The 22,038-nt window shown below is 39.3% G+C and overlaps 2 protein-coding genes across 4 annotated transcripts in view; one reads left to right on the plus strand and one right to left on the minus strand.

The window, feature by feature from the left end:
• The window catches only part of ide (insulin-degrading enzyme), a 33,064-nt gene extending 27,270 nt beyond the window's left edge, over positions 1-5,794 (minus strand). For both annotated transcript variants that reach the window (XM_083922593.1, XM_083922592.1), the window contains exons 1-5: positions 5,662-5,794; positions 4,424-4,608; positions 3,448-3,655; positions 1,319-1,488; positions 347-469 (exon numbers count right to left, since the gene is read on the minus strand). In XM_083922593.1, the coding sequence (XP_083778719.1) occupies positions 347-469; positions 1,319-1,488; positions 3,448-3,655; positions 4,424-4,608; positions 5,662-5,747 (772 nt within the window). In that variant the 5' untranslated portion in view covers positions 5,748-5,794. The remainder of the gene's footprint in view (positions 1-346; positions 470-1,318; positions 1,489-3,447; positions 3,656-4,423; positions 4,609-5,661) is intronic.
• Positions 5,795-7,046: 1,252 nt separating this feature from the next.
• On the plus strand, positions 7,047-21,534 carry kmo (kynurenine 3-monooxygenase). 2 transcript variants are annotated; one of them, XM_083922608.1, is made up of 16 exons: positions 7,047-7,141; positions 7,263-7,460; positions 7,762-7,831; positions 8,017-8,114; positions 8,684-8,773; positions 9,594-9,642; positions 12,104-12,191; positions 14,385-14,550; positions 14,675-14,746; positions 16,079-16,200; positions 16,662-16,809; positions 16,887-16,944; positions 17,043-17,125; positions 18,828-18,929; positions 19,005-19,064; positions 21,066-21,534. In XM_083922608.1, exons 2-16 carry the CDS (start codon positions 7,401-7,403, stop codon positions 21,210-21,212), a joined length of 1,413 nt encoding a protein of 470 aa, XP_083778734.1. In that variant the 5' UTR covers positions 7,047-7,141; positions 7,263-7,400; the 3' UTR covers positions 21,213-21,534. The 2 variants fall into 2 exon arrangements, with proteins under 2 accessions (XP_083778734.1, XP_083778735.1); XM_083922609.1 differs by having other exon boundaries at positions 7,125-7,460.
• Positions 21,535-22,038: the final 504 nt, after the last annotated feature.

Here is a 22,038-nt window from a genome sequence, read left to right on the forward strand (position 1 = left end):
AAAAAGTGAAAGAGGAGTAGGATAAAATGTAAAGACTAACCTTTAATAAATACTTCAACCAGCATTAGATGGAAGCTATTAAATCTTAGCAACTGTTTCATTTGTTTTTGGCAATCAAACTGAGGTGCTGTATCACAATTTAATTGACAATGATGTGATATATTCCTGTAAAATAACTTGAAAATCTAACTTCAAATATTATCGTTAGGCCATGTACACCAAGTCATACGTGACTTGCATTGTTTGTTCCGCTTTGGTGTCTTGAGTAACTGACAGTACAAGGGGCTGACAAGTCACAGGTTTTTGAAACATTTAAATATGACGTTGGCAAGAGGTTATCTCTTACCTCTCCCCAACACACACAGTCCCATGAGGTTGGAGGAGTAATATGTGGAATGAAATTTCAGGAGCTCCTGACGGATGTCAATCCCATCTTGAGACGGCCGGGTCTCAAGGGTCAATTTGTTACCTATGAGGGAAATAATACATGAATAGTAAATATTTGTTTTTTAAACTCATACCACAACTTCTACATTATAGTGCAATCATTGCCAGTTTTTATTTAAAGAAATAAAAAGGACAAAAAAAACAACATCAAATCATTAAGGTTCATTTTCCCTTTCCAACTGCAATTATCAACTTAGTTTGAATAAACAAATTCACAAATATGAGCAGTGTATTAACATGAGACACTTTGTTATGGGTAATGATCAGATAAGGATCAGTGTTTTCTAAAAAGAGGAACAGTCATTGTTCCACCCTGTGCAAATGATGCAGAAACAAACATCACCATGATTTTTCTTGAGAACTGCATACATATTCAGAGCACTAAAATATAATAAAACATCGAGTCATTCAATCTGAGAAAATAATCTGTTTATGATGACCCGGTGACAGTAACCTGTCAAGTACATGAATAAGTTGCTTGCCTGCCATCTGTGAATGAACCATATTCCGTTTCTTTTTTTAAAGACAGACACAGAGAAACAAAGCAATGAGCTTAAGATTATGTTGGTCTGCACAGGGCATGACTTTCAGGACCGTCTGATCTTCTATTCTTAACTGGAAGAATGATTATATAATTCAAGACTGCCATCGGGTGGCTATTTTGAGCTTGGAGTTGCTCAAAGTACATGTCACTCTGGTTTGGAACTTCACTGGCCAAGACAGTAAACTCCATTCATGCTAGAGGGTTTTTCACCCCCGACAACAGTTTAATGTCAGTTGAGTGGATATTACAGACATAAAACATGTTAACAATATCACATCAAAGCTGTAGCAAGTGTGCAGAACTGTGGGTACTCTAGTGATTTTCTACCTGTTCCAAATTTACTGAAGGGATGGTTAGGGTTGCCAGTGGCCTTCTCTAACTGGAACAGCCTCCAAGCATCATTCATCAGGTTTTTCTCATGCTCAGAGTCCACAGCATTCACCTCCCGGTCCTTACAGCTCTCATCAAACAGTGGACACAGGAAGAACTGGGCAAACCTACAGAGATTGCAAAATGACAGTCAAGTGAATATTAAACAGTATATTTCAGAATAAGTATCAGTACAGCCAGGTACAAAATAATGATGCTTAAGGCTATATAATCTTCCAACATTTAATTTAAATATTTGCACTTTCAGTAGTAGTTAAATGCTGCTGTTCTGATTTAAATGAAGATTGTTAGTGTGTAGGACCATTTGTGGACACATAAGGACATCAAGCAAGGATGACAAAACAAAAAAAAAAAAAAAATTTGCATGATTGCAAAGTGAGAGCAACTGCCATGCAAATGAGGAAAGCTAGGCACGGACAACATTTAAATGTTTTTAAAGCTACGTTCCAGGTCAGCTTTTGCTAAAGATTCATGCAACAGAGGGGCATATTGTATCAGTTATCTAACAAAAAGAAGCTGCGTTTGGATCAATAAAATGTTATTGCAAAACAATTACACCGTGACCCTTGGTACTGAAATGTGTTTATAGTGTATGAAGTTCTTGCAGCTGTAATTCTTAGTAAAATGCACCCCCCAAAACGTTTTAGCACACCACAAAATGGTGGGTCGAGTAAAAACATATTTGCTTTTTGATTACAAGTTAGTAAATATGTTAATTGCCTAGAAAGTATATAAATATAGATATAAATTCAGTTGTAAAGGGCCTGGCGGGATGACAGACCTATGGGGAACCCCTGCCAGGCCAGAATTTGTTTTTAATGCCAGTAAAAAAATAAAAAATAATAATTGGTTAAAACAGATCGCCGATGCAGTTTTGTTTGTTGTTGTTGTTGTTGTTTGTGCCCTATGAAGTCTGCTGGAAGTCTAGGTGCATTTTATGTAGAGTGAATATTGTGCCGGACTCTGTTTAAAGAATAGCCCATTAAATGCTACATTACTTGTCAGCAACCGCACATACACTTAAGAGGCAATTTGGCCTTGTGTGATCTGATATTTGGCATGCAGCTAAGACACACCAGTCATAATTTTGTTTTAAGAAAACTCAACTCCTGGCATTTGCTCTTCACCACTGTTTTGGGAGAAGTAAATAACAGGAGTAACAGGCTATAAAAGCGTTGTGTTTTATATTTATACAAGTGCTGTCCGGTGGCCAATCCACCATGAAAAAGCAGTCAGCCTAGGGGAAATACAGTTAAAGCAAGGATATGTTTAGAGTAATGGGGCCAGCTAATGACACATATGATCCTTTCAGACACAGTGCGCTTTTTTCAAAGAGGCAACCTCATCAATATTTCTACATACTCTGCACTGTCCTTTCCTACCACTACAGTCCAGATGGCCTCCACAATTCACTGGTGCATGGTAACAATAAGCCTATCACACAAACAGGTGTGCTGTCATTAATTTATAAGTAGGAAAACTTATCCTAATAGGTTAAATTCTGACACTGCGAAGTGTCCTCTGCAAACCACCACAGCTGACACGTGAGACCCCTGCAAGGCTGAGGACATTAGTCTCACCTGATCCTGAGGTTTCTAGCCTGAGTGGGGGGTTGAGAAAGCCCAATGAAGCTCGGTCTGGTAACCAGAGACGGACACAAATCGACCTAGCAGCTCATCACAGTTAACACCTGGACTCCCAAGGAAAACACTGTATACCGATAGCTAAACAAGCACTTAGGCAGAGAGCTGACATCTGTCTTAATTGGACAAAGGTATATAAATAAAAACTTGCAAGCTTTTACCTCCTCTATGTAAATGTGCGGAAAAAATATTGAGACTAGCTGAATTCATTTGAAATTGACTGGCTGTCTACTAGTTATCAGGTTTGCCAGTTATGACTAAAATCATATGAGGCTGCCAAGTCAACACAAAATAATACAGCTGAGCACTCCAGAAAAAAAAAAAGACCTTAAAACAGGACACGCCTAAGGTGTAAATGAGATATGAGACAAATTACTTTTGGTACATGGTACAATTAATACCATTAAATGAACATAAAAGTACCTATCTAGTGCTCCTTCCAAGTGCTCATGGGACACATCAAAGTAATAGTTGGTATGCTCTCCACTGGTAAAGGCATTGGAGCTGCCTGCATGCTCACTGAGAAATTGGCTGTACTCATTCTCCTTGGGGTACTTCTTTGTCCCCAGGAACAGCATATGCTCACAGAAGTGTGCCAGGCCCGAGATGTTCCCTGGGTCTGATAATGAACCTGTGAAAAGAACAATGACCACAGAAAATCAGCTGATCAATTCAAGATCACATAATATCTTGACTATTGAGTCTCTACCACACTGGTTGGCCAGACTGGAGAAGAAAGCAAAGAGTGGAAATAATCCTAGACATGTAATGGCACAACAATGGCAACATTTATATTTGCAGAACTATGTTAACTTGTTATTCAAGAAATTTTTTTTATTAACACATAGTAACAGTTTCTTAATAATATGCCTATTCCATTGCCTACTCTATAATGTGATAAGGTTGCAACTGTGGAACACTACATCGCTTTCTCTGCTTCTTTTTGAGTCCGAGTTTATGGTTCATGGGTAAAATGTCATTGTACACGGAAACCTTTGTAGTGTTGAGTGCTAATAATTTCGGCATTTCCTTATTTGCAATAAAATGCAACCTACAACTGCTTAGTCAGAGAGGACATAGGCAGAAGTCACAACATTTTCACTTTTTTTTTTCCTGGGCAGTTGTCTCTGTAAATAGGACACTAGGTGGACATAAAGCAATATTGTATTAAAGATAAAAATGTGTATGCTAAGCAGGACAAGAGTATAGCCCACATTGGGATTACTCTGTATATGTAACTGTGGCAGTCCTTAGTTTTTTCCACATGCGTTTCAATAATGGGCAAATAAATTGTTAAATATATTTTCTCCATGCTTTCCAAAAGGGTTCCAGTAAGGAGGAAAGTCATATTGAAAATACAAGACTAACTGTCAAGACAATAGTGATGAAAGACTTTTACCTATTTGGACATCCAAAGCAGCTGAGGATTTGTCTGTTGTTGGGTCACTGATGAGCATGGCCTTCAGGCCATTGGTAAACTCCAAACCCCTGTAAACCCGTTTGTCCTCAGGAGAGCGAATTATGTCACTAACCACCCTGTTCACAGCCGGGTCAGTCATTCTGAGTGGCAAGGATGACACCAGCCTGCAGTGAAGGGGATCAAATGTACAGTCAAAGTTAAGTGCAGTTAGCCAAGGAGGACTCTGTTCATATGCTGATTTAAACTAACATGGTGCCCTGGGGAGATTTTAGTACTGAGGCTGACTTCATTAGCTCTTTATAGTAAGACACAGAGTGCATGGGGACAAAAATCCCAAGGGACAGTTTGTGTAAGACAAGACTGACAAATACTATGGCTACTGTATATACATTTCAGCCAAAACAACCATCACTGAGGTGACCTTGAAGGGTTTAAAAATTGCCATATTTCGGTCAGCTGTGCATTCACTTAGACTCTACAATACATTAATGCACCTGGTGCTATTACTCTGAAAGTGGCTGCTGACGGCGAAAGTTTGATGATGTAAAAAACCTTGATAGGAATATGGCATTAAATCATTTCACTATTTTAGTCATGAAAAGCTCTGAAATACCCAACAACTCGGTTTGAAACTTGTACAAAGAGCTTGTATTGCTACAACAGTAACGTCACTGCTTTTATGTGACACAGCACAATCGGCTAGACGAAAGTGAAACGCATTCCTAAAATAATAATTTGTAAACATACTTATAATTCACAATTGACTGTTGTGTGATTGACAGACAACACGAACACACGTGCTGCACGTAGACATAGCAGAAATGAGCTTACGTTGCTCGCTTGAGGACATATAATAATCCACCTCACCGAAGAGAAACTAGCGTTAGCTTTGCTACATTGGCACAATAAGCTCCAGAAGAATGAGCGAACATTAAAGTGGCTGCCGTGTTCATTTATCTTCTAATGTAGTTTCCTTTAATTCGCTGCTGTTATAAAATGTATTAATAGATAAATGATACAGAAACAACGAACACAAACCGTCGTAGCCACCCTAAGTAGCAACAAAGCTAACAGTTTCAGTAGCTCGGGGACTTAACTCAGGGCAACAAACCGGCTTCAGTTCGCTAACATTAGCCAGCTAAGTTAGCCTACCGTGTGCTGTGAAAATAACTATACATTTTAACAAAAAGTTACGACATTTGCCTGAAGACACTTACCTAAAACCCTGGTTACGACAGAAACCGTTGCCTGCTGAATATAGGTACCTGGTACACTGGGCCGTTCGGTTAATGCACTTAAACATAACAGTTACTTTGCGCCCGTGAAAAACAAACCTTGGGTTTTACTGCGCCATATTTAAAAAGACTAAAGTGGTCGAACACAGACCAGAACGCGATTCAACATGACATGCTGTCAATCATGCGATGAATTCAGCGACTGATACATGTGATAACGATAATGTCTATAAATGAGACAGTCAAAGTTAACGTGACTGACACGCGGCAAAATGTCTCGAATATTTCTGAAATAATGTTGTGTCATTTGTTCTAAAATCGATTAGTCAGCCTGCGTGTGGATTTCCTTTTACGTTAAGCGTATCAGACTATGGCATCAGATCGGTTATCGAGCTTTGTCCTACAGGACCAGCTGTTACACCAATCAGAGAATGAATGCAACTGAGGCAAAATAATCTAAGGTCATGGTATTGTACTGTCCTGTTGTTTGTACATTGATTGTTTACATTTACTAGTAAAGGTAGCCACGGTAAGTCTTGTAGATTTCTGTACTGGATACAGGAAACAGTATGAATATGGTTGTGAATGATGTGGAGTACACAGAGAAAACAGTTGTTCCATTGCATAGACACAACATTTTATTTAAAAAAAAACGAAGAAGAAGAGAAGGAAGAAGAACTGAGCGAATGATGAAAACATTTTCTTTTTGAGGGAAATAGATGGACTTTGCTTTCTTTGGCCCACTAGCATGAGGACTAATACATAAAAATTAAATTGATTTACTTTGGACATTAAAGGAAATGACTATGAATATGCAACCACAATTATACGTGTAAAATGAAAATCAAGACTGTTAAATATTTGTTTAATAAGATAAATAACATTCCCTTTTAAAAATGTAGGTTATTTATGCTGTATTTAAAATACAAACACACGTAGAGCTATAAAACAAGAAATATGTATATAAATATAAATATCATGATCATTGGCATAGGACCAGAACCAAAAACTACAAAGAGGAGAAAAAAAAACCTAAAGAATAAAGCGCATATTGTTTCCACCTCACCTTGCAATTTTACTGGAGTACATTTTCTAAGTGCTGAAAAAATCATTTGAAATCATTCATAAATGAAATGAGATCCATTGGCTCAGTGAATATGATATTTACCCATAAGAAGGACCATATTAATAAGAAATGATCAGTTGTGGTTGTAGACCCTAAAATGACTGTCCCCACGCAGCCACTAGATGGTGACAGCTTTCTTTACTTGTTCAATGACATTTCAGACCTACAGTAACGCCTTATATCACTATTTTACAGTACGGCTGTTATGATCTTGTCTTTCTTTTTACTGTTAGGCCTAATGACTAGACACAGGTAGGTCAATCACTTTGGGATCTTTTGAAAACCTATAGCACTGGCTACAGACAAGCGTGACGTAATTTTGTTCCACAAAATCAAGTAAGCTAAAGAACAAAAAGTTGTGTGTCTGGTTAACGTGTTTCAACAGGGCATCTGAGCGAGTTATAACTCGCTGTTCAGAGATTCCTCAGTTATCTGTCGTTTCTGTTTGCTTTGAAAGGGGAACTGATTTCGAGAGTGACATGCATGGGACTTACTCTGCTCCTCCTCTTTTAAATCATTACCCACTAACTTACTTCTGTAAATCACACTGAACTGGCCGGGGAGGGAGTCAGACCATCAGAGGAACTTCAGCAGGATGGAGGACTCAACCGGCAGATCAACCAAGAGAAGAGTGGTTGTGGTGGGAGGTGGTTTGGTAAGAAAAGAAAATGAAAGTGAATTGTATATTCATTGTGCCTCTTGTCTTTTGATCTTTTGACTTTTACCAAGGCGACTGTCTTCTTTTAAAGGGCCAGTGAGCTCCTTTTTGATGCAGGCAGATGTGTATTTGTGTGGGGGGAAATGAAAAAAGTTTACAAGAGTGTTTAGGCATGCTTGTAACCTATAGTGTTGATATTGTTTAGTTCAGAGATAATTATGTAGGTATTACAATGTAAATCACAGAGGGTTTTTCCAAGATGTTCGATAAACTGTCCTTATTTCCTTTCACCCTTCAGGTTGGGGCACTGAATGCCTGCTTCTTTGCCAAAAGAGGCTTTGATGTAGAGGTCTTTGAGACTCGGGAAGGTAGTATTCAAATCTCTCTTTTCTAACTTAACATTCTCACATAACTCCCCTCTCTGAGGAATAGACCCACACATTAAAATGACAGTAATCCTGAACAGGGAGGATAAAAAAACACATTGCTTTTACAACTGAAAACCAAACTTTCACAAAGGTAAGATTAACTTTTTGTGTCCGATGTTGGTCAGATATCCGACAAGCTAAAGTTGTGAAGGGAAGAAGCATCAACCTGGCTTTGTCTCATAGAGGCCGGCAAGCATTGAAGCATGTTGGGATGGAGGAGAAGGTATGCTGATTAAATTCACTGTTTTACTAATAAAGTGGATACAGTTTCTATCAGGGTTGCAGGGTCATGGTGAATGTGGGAAGAAACAAACAGGTAGCATATACTTGTGCAGGTCATCCATTATTCCTGCCCGTGTTACCTTATAATTTCTCTTAAACCACACATTATAAGCCTAAATTGGGGTAAGCTGGAGGAAACCCTTTATATATATATATATAGTTTTTAGCTTTTTTAACCCTTTATATATATTTCTAATAATGAAATACTAGATATGTGGGCGGCCCTTGGGAATCTGTCCACCCTTCTCTCTTTGGTTGCAGTCCACCCAAGATGTTTTATTCTGGCATCTCAGCAATTTTTGTTGTGTGTCCAAATTTGCTGCACTGAGCACATTAGGCACAAATGTACAATTTCACATAGAGTTTCAAGGGCAGATACTGGGTGACCAGGTTCATGGCAAGCTACCATTTCCACTTAGATCATAATTAAAACTGAAATTACGGATTTGTCAATGTAAAGTATATCATTTTAAAAATCTGACCCCCTTTTATTAATATTTTTTTCCACAGATTGTCTCCCGGGGAATCCCCATGCATGCAAGAATGATCCATTCCCTGAGTGGGAAACAGTCCCCAATCCCTTATGGCAAGAAAGGCCAGGTAAAGGTGCCATTGTTACAATGTGAACATATACACATTACAAATGCCTGTCTGCAGAAAACCATGTACTGTGAAAAAGAATTTCCCTAAGGTGACAAATAATAAACTAACTATTTTATCATGTAAAACACAGAAAGAGCAAGGATAAATACACTGACTGAAGTGTAACAGTCATTTTTTTAGGTAGATAGATGTCTTTCAACAAGCTACAACATGTCTCAATTCACTGTGTAACACTGTAATGACCTAACATATCTTAATGGATTGGATTGTTTATTGCATGCAGTATTATTATCTTGTCACCTTGACTTTCTGCTAAAGGACTTCATTAACGTGTGTGGTATATACACTGGAGAACAAAATAAGAGAACAATGTATTAATACTGGATTTATTCTGAAATATTAGAACAGTACAGCAGTGGTATAGCCACAGCGGATATTCTATCAAATTCTGAACAGTAAAAAATAACAGTATTAAGTATCAAGTAATAATAATTTGTTCTCTAATTTTGATCCCCAGTGTAGATATTATCTTTAATATTTCCTTCAAATTACTGAAAAGAATATTCAGCTATCTGACTCAAGAATTTATCAAATAACGAAAAGTACAAGTGACAACTTGTTCAGACACATTAGCCCTAAAGTCAGTCACCCTAGATATTCTTGTGCTGCCAGATTTTTTTTTAATCTCACTGGGACTGACTAGGGAGACAGAGTGTAAGGCTTTTTGCTCCAATTTTAAATGGACAGTGTCACACTTCTGTTTCTGAAGCTGTAGTACTGTAAAATTGCACTTTAATACAGATTATTTTCCTTTCAGTTCATCCTGTCAGTAGACCGAGCCAATCTGAACAAAGAGCTGTTAACAGGTAAAAACATGAACATGGTGTCTTGCTGTTATTCAGCCAAAGTAGCCTTGGAGCATTAAGACTGAACGCAGTAGGATGTCTGCTGAAATAACCAAATAATAGACAAATTGAAAGGAAAATTTAACATTCAAATGAAGCAACTTTTCTACACAAAATACCGTAAAACTTGAATCATAAAGACTCAAATTTCAAAAAGCCCCTTTCATACCTTTCATACATGCAACCCATTACATTAATCTAATGGCAATTTAAAGGGATTGTTTAGAATTTTTGAAGTGGGGTTGTATGAGATACCTATCCATAATCAATGTATTACCTAAAGAAGATCATGCTCGGCATGCTCTCATTTGGAGAAGCAGGAGTACTTACACAGACTGCTGTGAATGGGGGCAGCAGATAAATGTGTTTTACACCTAAAAAGGGCCCACTTAACAAAATCGATATCAGTTTAAGTCTATGCTATATTTAGAATATTTCACCACTTTACCTAGCCGTCAAACAGCCCTTTGTGACAGGGAACTTAATAACTTGAAATTTGCTCTTTCACAGTGTTTTACAATTGATTAAACTGATTTTGAAGAGGATTTGTGATGGAGGTTGATATAATACATTTATTACAGTGCTGTTAGAATGCAGAAACATTGTAAGATGCACTGAATCTGTCTCTCTTTGCACATGTTTCCCCCTGTGCTGGTGAAGCACTGACGTTACGTAACTGAGCGGCAGTTGGAAGAAAAAAGGATACCAATGACAATTTCATTCACTTAGAAAAACTATGTAGTGCAAAAACAAGTTCAGTATGCAAACTGTTTAAATGTTAATATTACATTACATATGGTGAAGAGAGCATTATGACTTCTTTAGGACTCAAATCTCAAAGTTTAGGAATTGGTACTTGCTTGTCTTGACTTGGGACTCGACTAGAGTGCAAAGACTTTAGACTTACTTGTGATTTGCAAAACAATGAGTTGGGCCCAGCTCTGGGGTGTCGTGAGTGAATGAATGAGGTCGCACTCACACTGTCCATCTGTACCGTGCCCAAACAGTTTTTACGGGTAAAGCCTAGTTCGTTTGACCAGTGTGAGTACAACCGCACCGTGCCTAGCTGCGGCCAGCTTGCCGGCCACGGACATTTGGGAGAGGTGGGCTTTTGTAAAGCACGTCTGCACATGTACGAGCACGAGCATGCCCACGTGTCGAGCACGGGCTCTGACGACATTTATGGACATAGGAAAAAAATAAAAATAAAAATAAAAAAGACGGACCATGCGTGGACATTTAAAACAATGGCGGCGGTGTGATGCGGAGGTAGAGTGTTTACTCCAGATTTGGTCGATGAAAATATTCAAAAACAGTCGACAAGACGCACAAAAACTCCGAGGTCTATGGAAAGATTTGTATACAAAGCAACGCATCGCGATGACAGCAGTCAATGCGGGTGACGTGTTACGGCGTGATGACGTATACACGCAAGAAGCATTCGTGCGAGGCCCGGACAGTGTAAGTGCGCCCTCAGGTAGAGTTCGGGACACAGACTGTCAGTAAATTGCAACATACAGTATACCGTGAATTTGTATAATATTAACTAAGTTTAGCTGACTACTAGTCATAAAAGACCAAGTTAGGATGTAGTAGTGTATTGAGCTGAGCAACCAAACCGTTTATTGCAATGAATTAAACTTTTTATTTGTAAGAAGAAGAATGTGTTTTTTATTTTTCCAGAAGTTACATACAATAGTATCCTATGACATTAAAGGCTCACTGATCCACTTTTACAAATAGCATATTGGACAGTATGATAATATATATTCTTGAATTCTATTAAAATCTTAACCAAGTTTAAAGTATGTGCCCACAATACATCCTTAATTTATGAGCTGTGCACAGTGCTCAAAGTTAAAAAACAAACTTTTCCTGCCACCAATTGTCCTAAATGGTTTAGTTTGCTAGCGAGCTGTGCCTTATCGACCATATATGTGTTTTACAGTTTCTTTAAACTCTATACGTACAATGTTCTTTTCAGGCCACATGAGTTTTGCCTAATATGCAATGTCATGCCTCAGTGCACGCTTGGAGATAATGTGCAGCATGGATACATTTTTTATGCGTGTTGAAAAAGGGGCTGATTATGAAGTGTCACTCTTATCAGTGCCACATTTGAGAACATTGAGATCAAGAGATTTTGCAAAGTTTGAAACCCTAAAGATTTTTTTTTTTCACAAAGCCAGTTACACTCACTGCTGAGTTGTTATTCATGACATTCATGCTAATCTGCATGAGGTCATTCCCCTTCAGCAGGGGATTGATTTAAGTGTTTGCTGACAGCCTGTCCTTACTGTGTTTTATTAGAGCTGTGCAGACTTCCTTTGCATTTTAGATAGTCTGTCATATAAACCTGCAGGTGTTATGTCATGCTTGCAACTGTGATATAAGCTCAGTTTGTATCATGTTACTCCCACAGAGGCAGAGACATATCCAAACACAAAGCTGAACTTTGATCACAAACTGCAGGATTGGAGTGCTGAAACAGGGCTAATGACCTTTGCCAGGTAAATAGTTACCAATTTTATACATGTGCACCCCTGTATTCACAGCACGCATGCATGCACACACACACACACGCACACACACACACACACACACACACACACACACACACACACGCTCATTTGGATTATTTGTTTTAACTTCGGCTTCATGTCCCCTCTGTGTCACATGTTAACTCGTGGCCTTGTAACTGCCTGTAGGTCTGGGATGGTGATAAGCATGTTGTCTTTGAAGCAGTGACTTTTTAAGTAGCTTTTTAACTGGTCGTCCTTGAGTTAAATGTGACACACAATTTACAACCCAATTAACACTGAAACACCTTCAGGTCTATTTAGTTGTGGGAATTAGCACACCCAGGCAATGAATTACCAACACAGTATGCAGGAGCATAAAACTGTTTGATTTGATCACAAAGTTTAAAAAATTGAATTCAGCCTTAACTATGTACAAATGTCGTAAGTTCTATTTAGTTGTTTTATTTTTTATGTCTGCAGGTCCGACATGTAATCACATAAAACGTAGATAAGAATGACTTACTGTGCAGTTATGCCACAGTGAACAAACACTTGAATGCATTGCACTTGCAATGAAACCACGTTATACATAAAAGCTGCGAGTGTGCTTTGAATCCTGGCACCCCCTTCCTCAACTCTTGACCTGTGACAGCTCATATTTGCTCTCTCCAGCTTGTATAATTATGTGCACCGAGTACGGCCCGATGTGCAATGTGAAGCCCATTTTCTTCCATACTTGCCAGGAAATGTTCAGAGCTAGCCATCAGTATGAAATAGAAAAACATGACCAGGTGTCTTCTTATAGTCTGGTCTACAATCGTATAAGGATCTATGCCTTATTGCTGTAAAGCTAATAACATGTGAATGAGATCGTAGAATATTACGATTCCAACAGCCAGAATACACAGGGTGCACCCATTGCACCATTAAATCTAATAGAAGCTGCTACATGGATGACAGAAGCCGCACACACAGCTCAACTCTTTTTACATGACTCATCTACTGTATTTTTTCTATTTACTTTGTGAAGCTCTCTAAAAATCAGTCTGACATTTACTCTTGTCCCGCGGCCTCTTGCTTGATCATCCTCTTGGCTTCCTCCGTCAACGTCTTCTTGGCATCGGAAGTCAAGGCAGAGCAGCCAGAGGACACGAGAGGGAAAATCAGAAAGCATCTTCTCCAGAAAATATGATTTGGTTGTTTCATCCAAGTCAGAGGTGGTGTGCGACTTAATGCTCCTGGTACAACTTGGTGTATCATCAAAGTGATTTAGAATCTGTTACTTTAAGGTAAAAAAAGGACATAGTGCGGCTTTAAGTGAACTCCTGCAGAGGAAAAGAACTTGTGCATGATGAAAAGCTCAAACATACAGCCATGTGTCTGAATCAATCCGGAAGCCCCACACTTACCACATTTTCTCAGGCTAAACCAGAGGAATGGTTCAGCCTGAGTGGCAGGTCCGTAGGCATTGGAACATTGCTTCTAGGACACCATGAAGGTCTCATTTTTAACATGTCAACTGCTTTCCGGTATTGTTTTATTTCCGGTATGTTAAGGACCCTCTTCAATAAAGTTAGAATCGAGTAAAGTTATTTAGCTGATATACAGTATTAAACTGTAATTCCAATGTAAAGGCATCCCATGGTCTTTTTTGGAATGAATATACATCAAATAAGCCATCGAGGCAGTTTCTTTCGTTGATCACCTATTAACAGAGAAATCCTGGAGAGTCGCTAGCAGACAGACATGGCTAACACTAAGTAGCTCAGGGCAGAACACTTTTTAACCACTAATACTGCTCAAAATAGCACCAAACCTCTGCAGTAGCATGATAACATTTGAACTGAACTCCAGTGCATTTGGTTTGGTTTTGAAAATCTTGAGTCAGGCTTATAGTAAGTGTAATAGGAACATGTGTGTGTGTACAGATTTAAGAGGGGAACATATAGGTGTTGAGCCGGAAGAAGAGAGGTGAATGTGTGTTGATAAAGTTTACGAGAAAAAAAAAAGTCAACACACATATTGGTTGGAGGGCTCTGAAGGAACAGGCTCCCCTACAATTGCATCTTACAGCCAAAGAGGCCGCTAGAAACAAGGGATCTCAAATCTCACAGATTATGACTTTAATGTCAGCTATTGTACATCGAGGTGAATTTGTCATGTTACTGCTGTGTTTCTCAGGTCAGATGGGTCCAATGAGCAGATCAAGGCAGACCTGATTGTAGGCTGTGATGGAGCTTTCTCTGCCATCCGCAAGCAATTCCTTCGTCGCAGCCGCTTCAACTTCAGCCAGACCTACATCCCCCACGGCTACATGGAGCTCACCATGCCACCCATTGACGGAGAGGTCAGTCGTCTGTACAGTACCCTGCTTTTATTGAAAGGGCTGAGATAGTGTTAGACCCACAACTGTACATGTCTTCTTGTTTATTTCTTTTTCTTTGTCCCACTTTCATCATCATCCTCTCTAGTTTGCCATGAAGCCTAATTATCTGCACATCTGGCCTCGAAACACATTCATGATGATTGCCCTGCCCAACTTGGTGAGTGTGAATTGTATTTTATTTTCTCCTGTTTGTTAAGTCTGCACTGATTCTTAAACCATTAGCTCTGACAACGCAAAATCACTTCAGAAAATGTTAGGTCATGATTGACCTCTGGGTTGTCCTCATAGTTAATTAGTGTTAATTAGCCTCATCTTCAAGCTTCATAGTCAGTAGAGGCTTACTCTTTAGAAATGGCTTTTTACGCAGAGTTGTGTTCTCCTCAGACTTATCTCTGTCTTTCCTGTCCTTGTTAATCCCACAATGATTTTTTACTGCATGGCTGACTCGGCACAACAGTTTTTGCTCTCCTCAGTGAGACAAAGTTCAAGGAGCTTACGTTGGAGGGCATTCACACGTCACTTGCTGCCCTAGTTCCCAGGAACACATTAAGGATGACAAATAAAAATCCTAGCACATCTTTGCTCCTATGGATACCATGGTAACAACGACAGTGCTAAAAGGTCCTCAAGGAGGACGTTGTGATGTTGATAGATAGCACCTGCTAAGATGGGCAGATAATGGTACGCCCACGACCTCAGTGCACTTTCATCCATCACTTGTACTGGAGTTTGGCTGTGTATATATATATATATATATATATATGCTCTACATTAGCCTGCTTATTACATGGCTACTTACTAAAGAAATCAATAATTTGACACAAAGCTGCACAACTGTGTTAAAGGTGCTTTTAAAGGTCCCATATTATGTTTATTTTCAACTTCATACTTGTATTTTGGGTTTCTACAAGAATATGTTTACATGCTTTAATGTTAAAAAAACACATTATTTTTCTCATAATGTCCATCTGAAAATACTTATATTCACCCTAACCCTCCCGAAAAAGCCCAGTCTCCTCTGATTGGACAGCATTTTCGGGTCTTCCACATCTGCACTCTCGATGTCTCTGCACCCTCATTGCAGCCAGGACATGATTGCAATGGCCCTTTCTGCATACTTATGACATCACAACTGTACAGAAGACCTGACATCTAGTTTAAAGTCACAGTTTCGGGCTGTGAGCATTTCTCCGTGGATTGAGCGTTTTGATACTTTCACAGTATTTATATAGCACCTCAACTTTCTTTATAATCAGAAAAGACTAGAAGAATATAGGACCTTTAAACAATTTCAGATCTTCTGCATCCAAACTCCTGTTTTTAACATGTTTAGAAACAGAACACAAGTAGTCAGCTTGATTTGTAGAGACTGGACTGATTGACAGTCCAACAGCTCTTTCTTTATGGTGACTTAAGTTGACTCAATTTAATTAAATTTCTGTGGATGTAAGCGCAAACATCACTGTGCACTGTTTGTTTTCCAATTTAGGACAAGACATTTACTTGTACCCTCTTCATGCCCTTTGAAGAGTTTGAGAAGATCACCACAGGAGATGAAGTTATTGAGTTTTTCCAGAAATACTTCCCTGACACCATACCACTAATAGGAGTGTAAGTGACCCCCCCACCTCCACTGTCTGTCATCTGTGTCCCTTTTTTCTCCCTGTGTCATTATCTTGCCACCCAACCTTGCCAATCCATTCTTAAAAAACACTTTTTCACTTTTTCACATTTCTCATCATCCTGTCGACTCAGCAACATCCACGGCCATGATCAGTGAAGTGTGAAGTTACATGGGTTTGTTTTAATTGAACAGTATGTTGTGGTTGAGGGAGAGATAGGGAAGGCATGTAGAAATATTCAAGGCTTTCACTGACTCCCTTCCTCTTTGGGTTGACTTTATTCGTAGTGCTCAGGCATACACGACTTAACGCATGCTTCTCCCCCTTGCCAGACAGCATGGTGGTTTTAGCTTCTTTAGATAGATCTTCAGAGTGTGCTGTTGGTAAAATGTCATAATTATTAGCTCAGGATTAGTTTGTAATTATTTTATTTCTGTTTCTGCCCCGCAGTGATGTACTAAAGAAGGATTATTTCCGATTGCCTGCACAGGCCATGGTGTCTGTCAAGTGCTCCCCATATCACATTGGAGACAAATGTGTCCTTATGGGAGATGCAGCCCACGCAGTGGTGCCGTTCTATGGGCAGGGGATGAATGCTGTAAGTAACTAAATGGAAGAGAAGAAAAGGCAGAAAATTATTAAATGGGGACTCATTCACCCATCCATGCTTTACAGGGCTTTGAAGACTGCATTGTCTTTGAAGAAATAATGGCTCAGTTCAATGAGGATTTCAGTAAGTACTTTTGAAACGAACAAAGATTAGAGAAAAGGAGAGAATGACCTGACAATTCATAGGAAAGTGTGGCTGTTTTCCTTTGTGTATCCAATCAGGTGCTGTACTGCAAGAGTATACCAGAGTGCGAGTTCCAGATGACCACGCAATTGCAGACCTGGCCATGTACAACTACGTTGAAGTAATGCTTATTTATTTAATGAGTATAATTTAGTCAAAATGGTAAAATTGCAGGCCGCTTAACCGAAACAAAAAGCTAGGAGAAGCTATGAAGTGCTGTAGAGGTGAGTTGGTGATAATTCTCTGTGGGTTCATCACTTCAATAGACACTTAAAGTAAAACTTTAAATGCAAGACTTAACTTGTAATCAAGTATTTTTACACTGTGGTACTTTTGGCTACTTTGCCTTAAGTAAGAAATGTCAATACTTCTTCCACCGCTGTCATGTCACTACCTCTACAATAGTCAGAATATTACATTTCTAATATGTACCTTTAATCACACGAACGTTGCATGAAGATACGCATTTTAAAGTAATGTAATCAAGTTGGAGCTAATTTTAACAATTTTATATTCCGCTGGGTAGTTTAAAGATTTAAACTGTAAGATTTTCATCTATTTAATTGTCTTTCAAGTTACTATCTTTCAAAGAGTGAGTTAAAACAATTATTATGCTGCGTTTCATTGTAATCGAAATCGGGAACTTCCAACTTCTGAGTCAGACTTGTAGTGAGGGCAAAGTGTAATAGGAAAATGTGTGTGTGTGTATAGACTTAAGAGGGTAACATATAGGGGACAGACCGGAAGTAGAGAGGTGAATATGTTTCAATAAAGTTTACAAAAGAGCAACAAAAAAGGATAGTGACCATGACCTTGACAAGATGGAGGGCTCTGAAAGAACAGACTCACCTACAATTAGATTTTACCGCCAAAGAGGCGGCTAGAAACAACGTATCTCAAATCTCACGGATTATGGCTTTAAGCTTTAACAATACATCATATTGGATATCATACTGTATCATAGCAAGCCACGTTGGGGCAGCCATTGTAGTTTATCCTGCGCATGCAATGTAGATTAAAGCAGCTGAGTGTCTGCCCTTTGCTTTAGTCAAATGCAGGTTTAAGCCAGGTATGTTATATTAGTGGTGTCACCAGTCAAAACAACATTAATTAGTTGTAAGTGTATATACGCATCTGTGAAATCAATATAAGTGTAGTGGTGTTATTTTTATTAATTTTATTTCCCTTTGAATCTCGTAAAATAGAAGTATAAATTAGAATTGAATTACACAAGTACCCCAAAACTTCACAGAAGTACAGTACAAGAGTAGATGTACTTACTGTAGTTACATTATACCACTGGTGATGGCTTGAGTAATGACTATCCGTCTTTAACAATGCAGATTAGTCACAACATCCGGCTCAAGTGTTAAATATTTCCCTTTCATTTTAACAGCGTCGGCCACTGCCAGTCAGCTGATTTAACACTAGTTATTAGATTGATGTCGCTTTGATCATATCATCTATAGTATTTGTATGTAAGATGAATGGAAAGGCCATTCAGAATCAGAAGAAAATCAGCTTGGGTTCTGATTTTCAGTTCCAAATATCTGTAGATGTTTGCGCTCTCCATCACATCTGACAAGAGGACAGCTCCATCCAACCAACTGACCATTAAAATCAATGCTCTCAAAAAGACACTAATTGGTCTCAGCACTATTGTTATCCTTACAGATCTAAAAATGCAGCTCTTTGTTTTAACTTAGTCCCTCATTAGTGCAGAGTAGAAACCTTCAGGAGATTCTGATGTGGCTGTACGATCACAATTGGATGGAGGATAGATGGTACACTTCACTAACACATGTATTTGTTTTATTTTGTAGATGCGAGCCCATGTCAACTCCAAATGGTTCCTTTTCAGGAAACATCTTGATAACATTCTCTACTTCCTCATGCCAAACACAATAACTCCCCTTTACACAATGGTAAGTGTCCTTATAAACGCAATGATCGCTGTCACCACAAACTCTATATGATATGCTGCCCTTCACTGTCTCCAGGTCACTTTCACCAGGACAAGGTACCACGAAGCCGTGGCCCGCTGGCATTGGCAAGACAAAGTAAGAGAGAGAGAATGTCTTCTAATTAGACTCTTTCATTTCATCCTCCATGCATACAATTTTCTTTTTGGAGGATGTTCTATACCTATAATATTTTAGTATTGTAATTCCAGACTCTTTTGAAGTTGCACTTCTATTGTCTCAATATCAACAGTTGGGCTGTCCTCATGAAGTGAAAATAACAGCACAAAAAATTCATATTTAACCTGGTCAAAAACTATGTAGCTCTGCAGAAATCTGACTTAATTACCGCTGCATCTATGATGTTAGCTACACAACTACAGAAACATTGCTTTGCAAATGTGCAATTCCTGAAGCTAACAATATACAGGAAATGAAAGCTAAATATGTAAATAATATTTATGTTCTTCAAACGGTTTATATCCTAAGATGTGGCTCACGGTGGTCATGAGTAAAAACTCCCTTTTTTTAGAAATATTTATTTTACAACAAACACATAGCTATGCCTGTTGGGCAGTAATGGGTCAGTTAGTCCTTGGCACCGTGCAGAACTGTCTGATGTGACCTGTGCTGATGGCTTCTTCGCTAATGGTCCACTTTCAGAAGGAGAGCAGGGATTTCACTTCCTTCTCTGTCAATTGTTTAAACCTGTTTTTGATGTCTAGGCAAAGGGCAAAATGACCTCTGTGGGAGAAGGAAACTGCTGTATGAAACAGCCTATACAGTAGTGGAACAAAATATGTAGTGTGATACTTACATGGACAAATAAAGGTCTGCTGCAGTCAGAGAGAGCAAGATGATATTATAAACCTTATAGGGATGCTAAATAAACATTATACCTGCTTAACATCAGCATGTTAGCATTTTCAGTGTTGTTGATGTCAGCATTTAGCTCAAAACACCACTGTGCCTAAGTACTGGAGGCAATGTTGAAACTAACCAACCCAACCAACAAGTACAATCAGAGGGAGAGTAGGGCGGGTCATTACTTCACCATACAAGGAAAAAAATGTATATGCTTTGTTTTGCATATATTTATAGTGTCCATTGATGCGTGTGTGATATTAGCCTGTAGGGTTGCCTCAACCACCTACCCAGTAAGTGTCTCAGTCCGCAGAGTGTCAACGTGATAACACAGAAAGTTGCCATGGAGACGCCCTTGATTGGGTCCCAGCCAGAGTCAACAACCAACAGGTGTCCGTGAAGGAAAAAGGAGGGGGATGTCCAGAGCGTCACACAGCAGGTTCTCCTGCATGAGTTGTTCCGGCAGCATCCTTGGCCAGGGCAACTCCCGAGATAGGGTCCGAAATGCAGATTAGATTGTTATGGTTAGGGCGAGCAGTCGCATTCCAATAGACAGGACTTCATCTGATTGCCTATCCTGGTCTCCAATTTGATCCACACGCCTCTGCAAAGCTGACAACTTCTCCATGATCTTTCCCATTCGGTGTTCAATAACCTCCATCTGTGCACTGACAACTCGCTCAAAGGTGTTTCCCAGGTTACGGTGTAAAATCACCATAATAGTGTTCACAGCTTTTTCCAAGGTGGTATCCAAATAGCGGTTAACAGGCCACAGTCTGAGCACTAGCATCTCCACCCCAACCATCAAATGTGTCGGTCAGTTTCATGGGGCTTTTTACTGCTGTCACTGACTTCTGAATTTTTTGATACACCAGGACAGTGCCTAATCCAATCAGCAGAACGCCTGTTATCATGGTTCCGAATATGTAGATATCCTGATGTCCTCCACGTAAAGAATCGCCGGGCACACACCCCTACACTGCTCCAACGAGTCGATCGTGTAACCAGCTGCAAATGTTCCGTCAGGGTGGGAAGGTTCCCCAGAACCTGAGACTGATAATAAAAAAAAGCATGAAAGCATGTTGTGACGGGCCTTCATGCCTTGAGGCTAATGCTTCTCAAAGAGGAATTCATTTGCAAAGCCGTGTTTGAGTGTGTGAGAGATTAAAAATGTGTGCATAAAGCTGACTGAATTCAAGCTAATTAAGATTTTGTTTTTAAATGTATTTTTTACAGGTGATAAACCGGGGCCTGCTACTCAGTGCTACAGGAGCTGTTTTGGGAGGCTCCTACTTGCTAATTAAAAATCCTCCTGATATCCACAAGCTTATCATTCCGGCTGAGAAAATGTGGGACAGGCTCGTGGCCCTCTGGACCGCCTGAGCACTGGCTCTGATGTGACAGACGAGTGCAAACACTGCAGCTTCAAACACTAGAACTGAGGGGATCTACGTTTTAATTAGAATTTGATTGAATCCCCCGATGAACACAGTGAAAGCTCTGCCTGAATTAATGTAGTGTAATAATGGTTGTCCTAACTTATACTAGTCATAATGATTGATAATACGATTTAATAACATTTTAGCACTGTTTAACTGAGTTGAAGGGGCCCAACAGATGTGATTGTTTTCATGCCATCATCATCCTTTTCAAAAATGTTCAATGTGAAACAAAAATGTCAGTAGTGGACTCCCAGGCAGGGGCTAGGTGCAAGCTGTATAAATTCCTATAGATGCTTATACATTAATTGCAAATAAATGTTCCCTCAGCTTTACTGTCAGATTTTTTTGAGCCTATGGCTCCATTCCTCCCAGCGTCATCTAGTGGACAAAAAACAAGGAACTTTTCGGGACAATATCAACTTCCAGCCATAATCGATAACCACTTGGACGAGTGGCAGTGTACACCCTGGACGATCTGTCCAAAGGAAAAGGGAAAAAATGTCCCAAGAAATCCCAGAAAGCCTCTAAAAAACATGGCTGAGGGGCAAATTCAAACTTTCATTTCATATTAAGACTTAATTTAATATATATAGACTTTCACTGGACACATTCAGACTATAAATATATTCAGATTTCATTCTATATATTCAGACTTCTCAAACTTCATACTACACACACACACACACACACACACACACACACACACACACACACACACACACACACACACACACACACACACACACACATATCTTTATCTGTCTAAA

Source organism: Echiichthys vipera (genome assembly GCF_963691815.1).
Source record: "Echiichthys vipera genome assembly, chromosome: 11".
NCBI lineage: Eukaryota > Metazoa > Chordata > Actinopteri > Perciformes > Trachinidae > Echiichthys > Echiichthys vipera.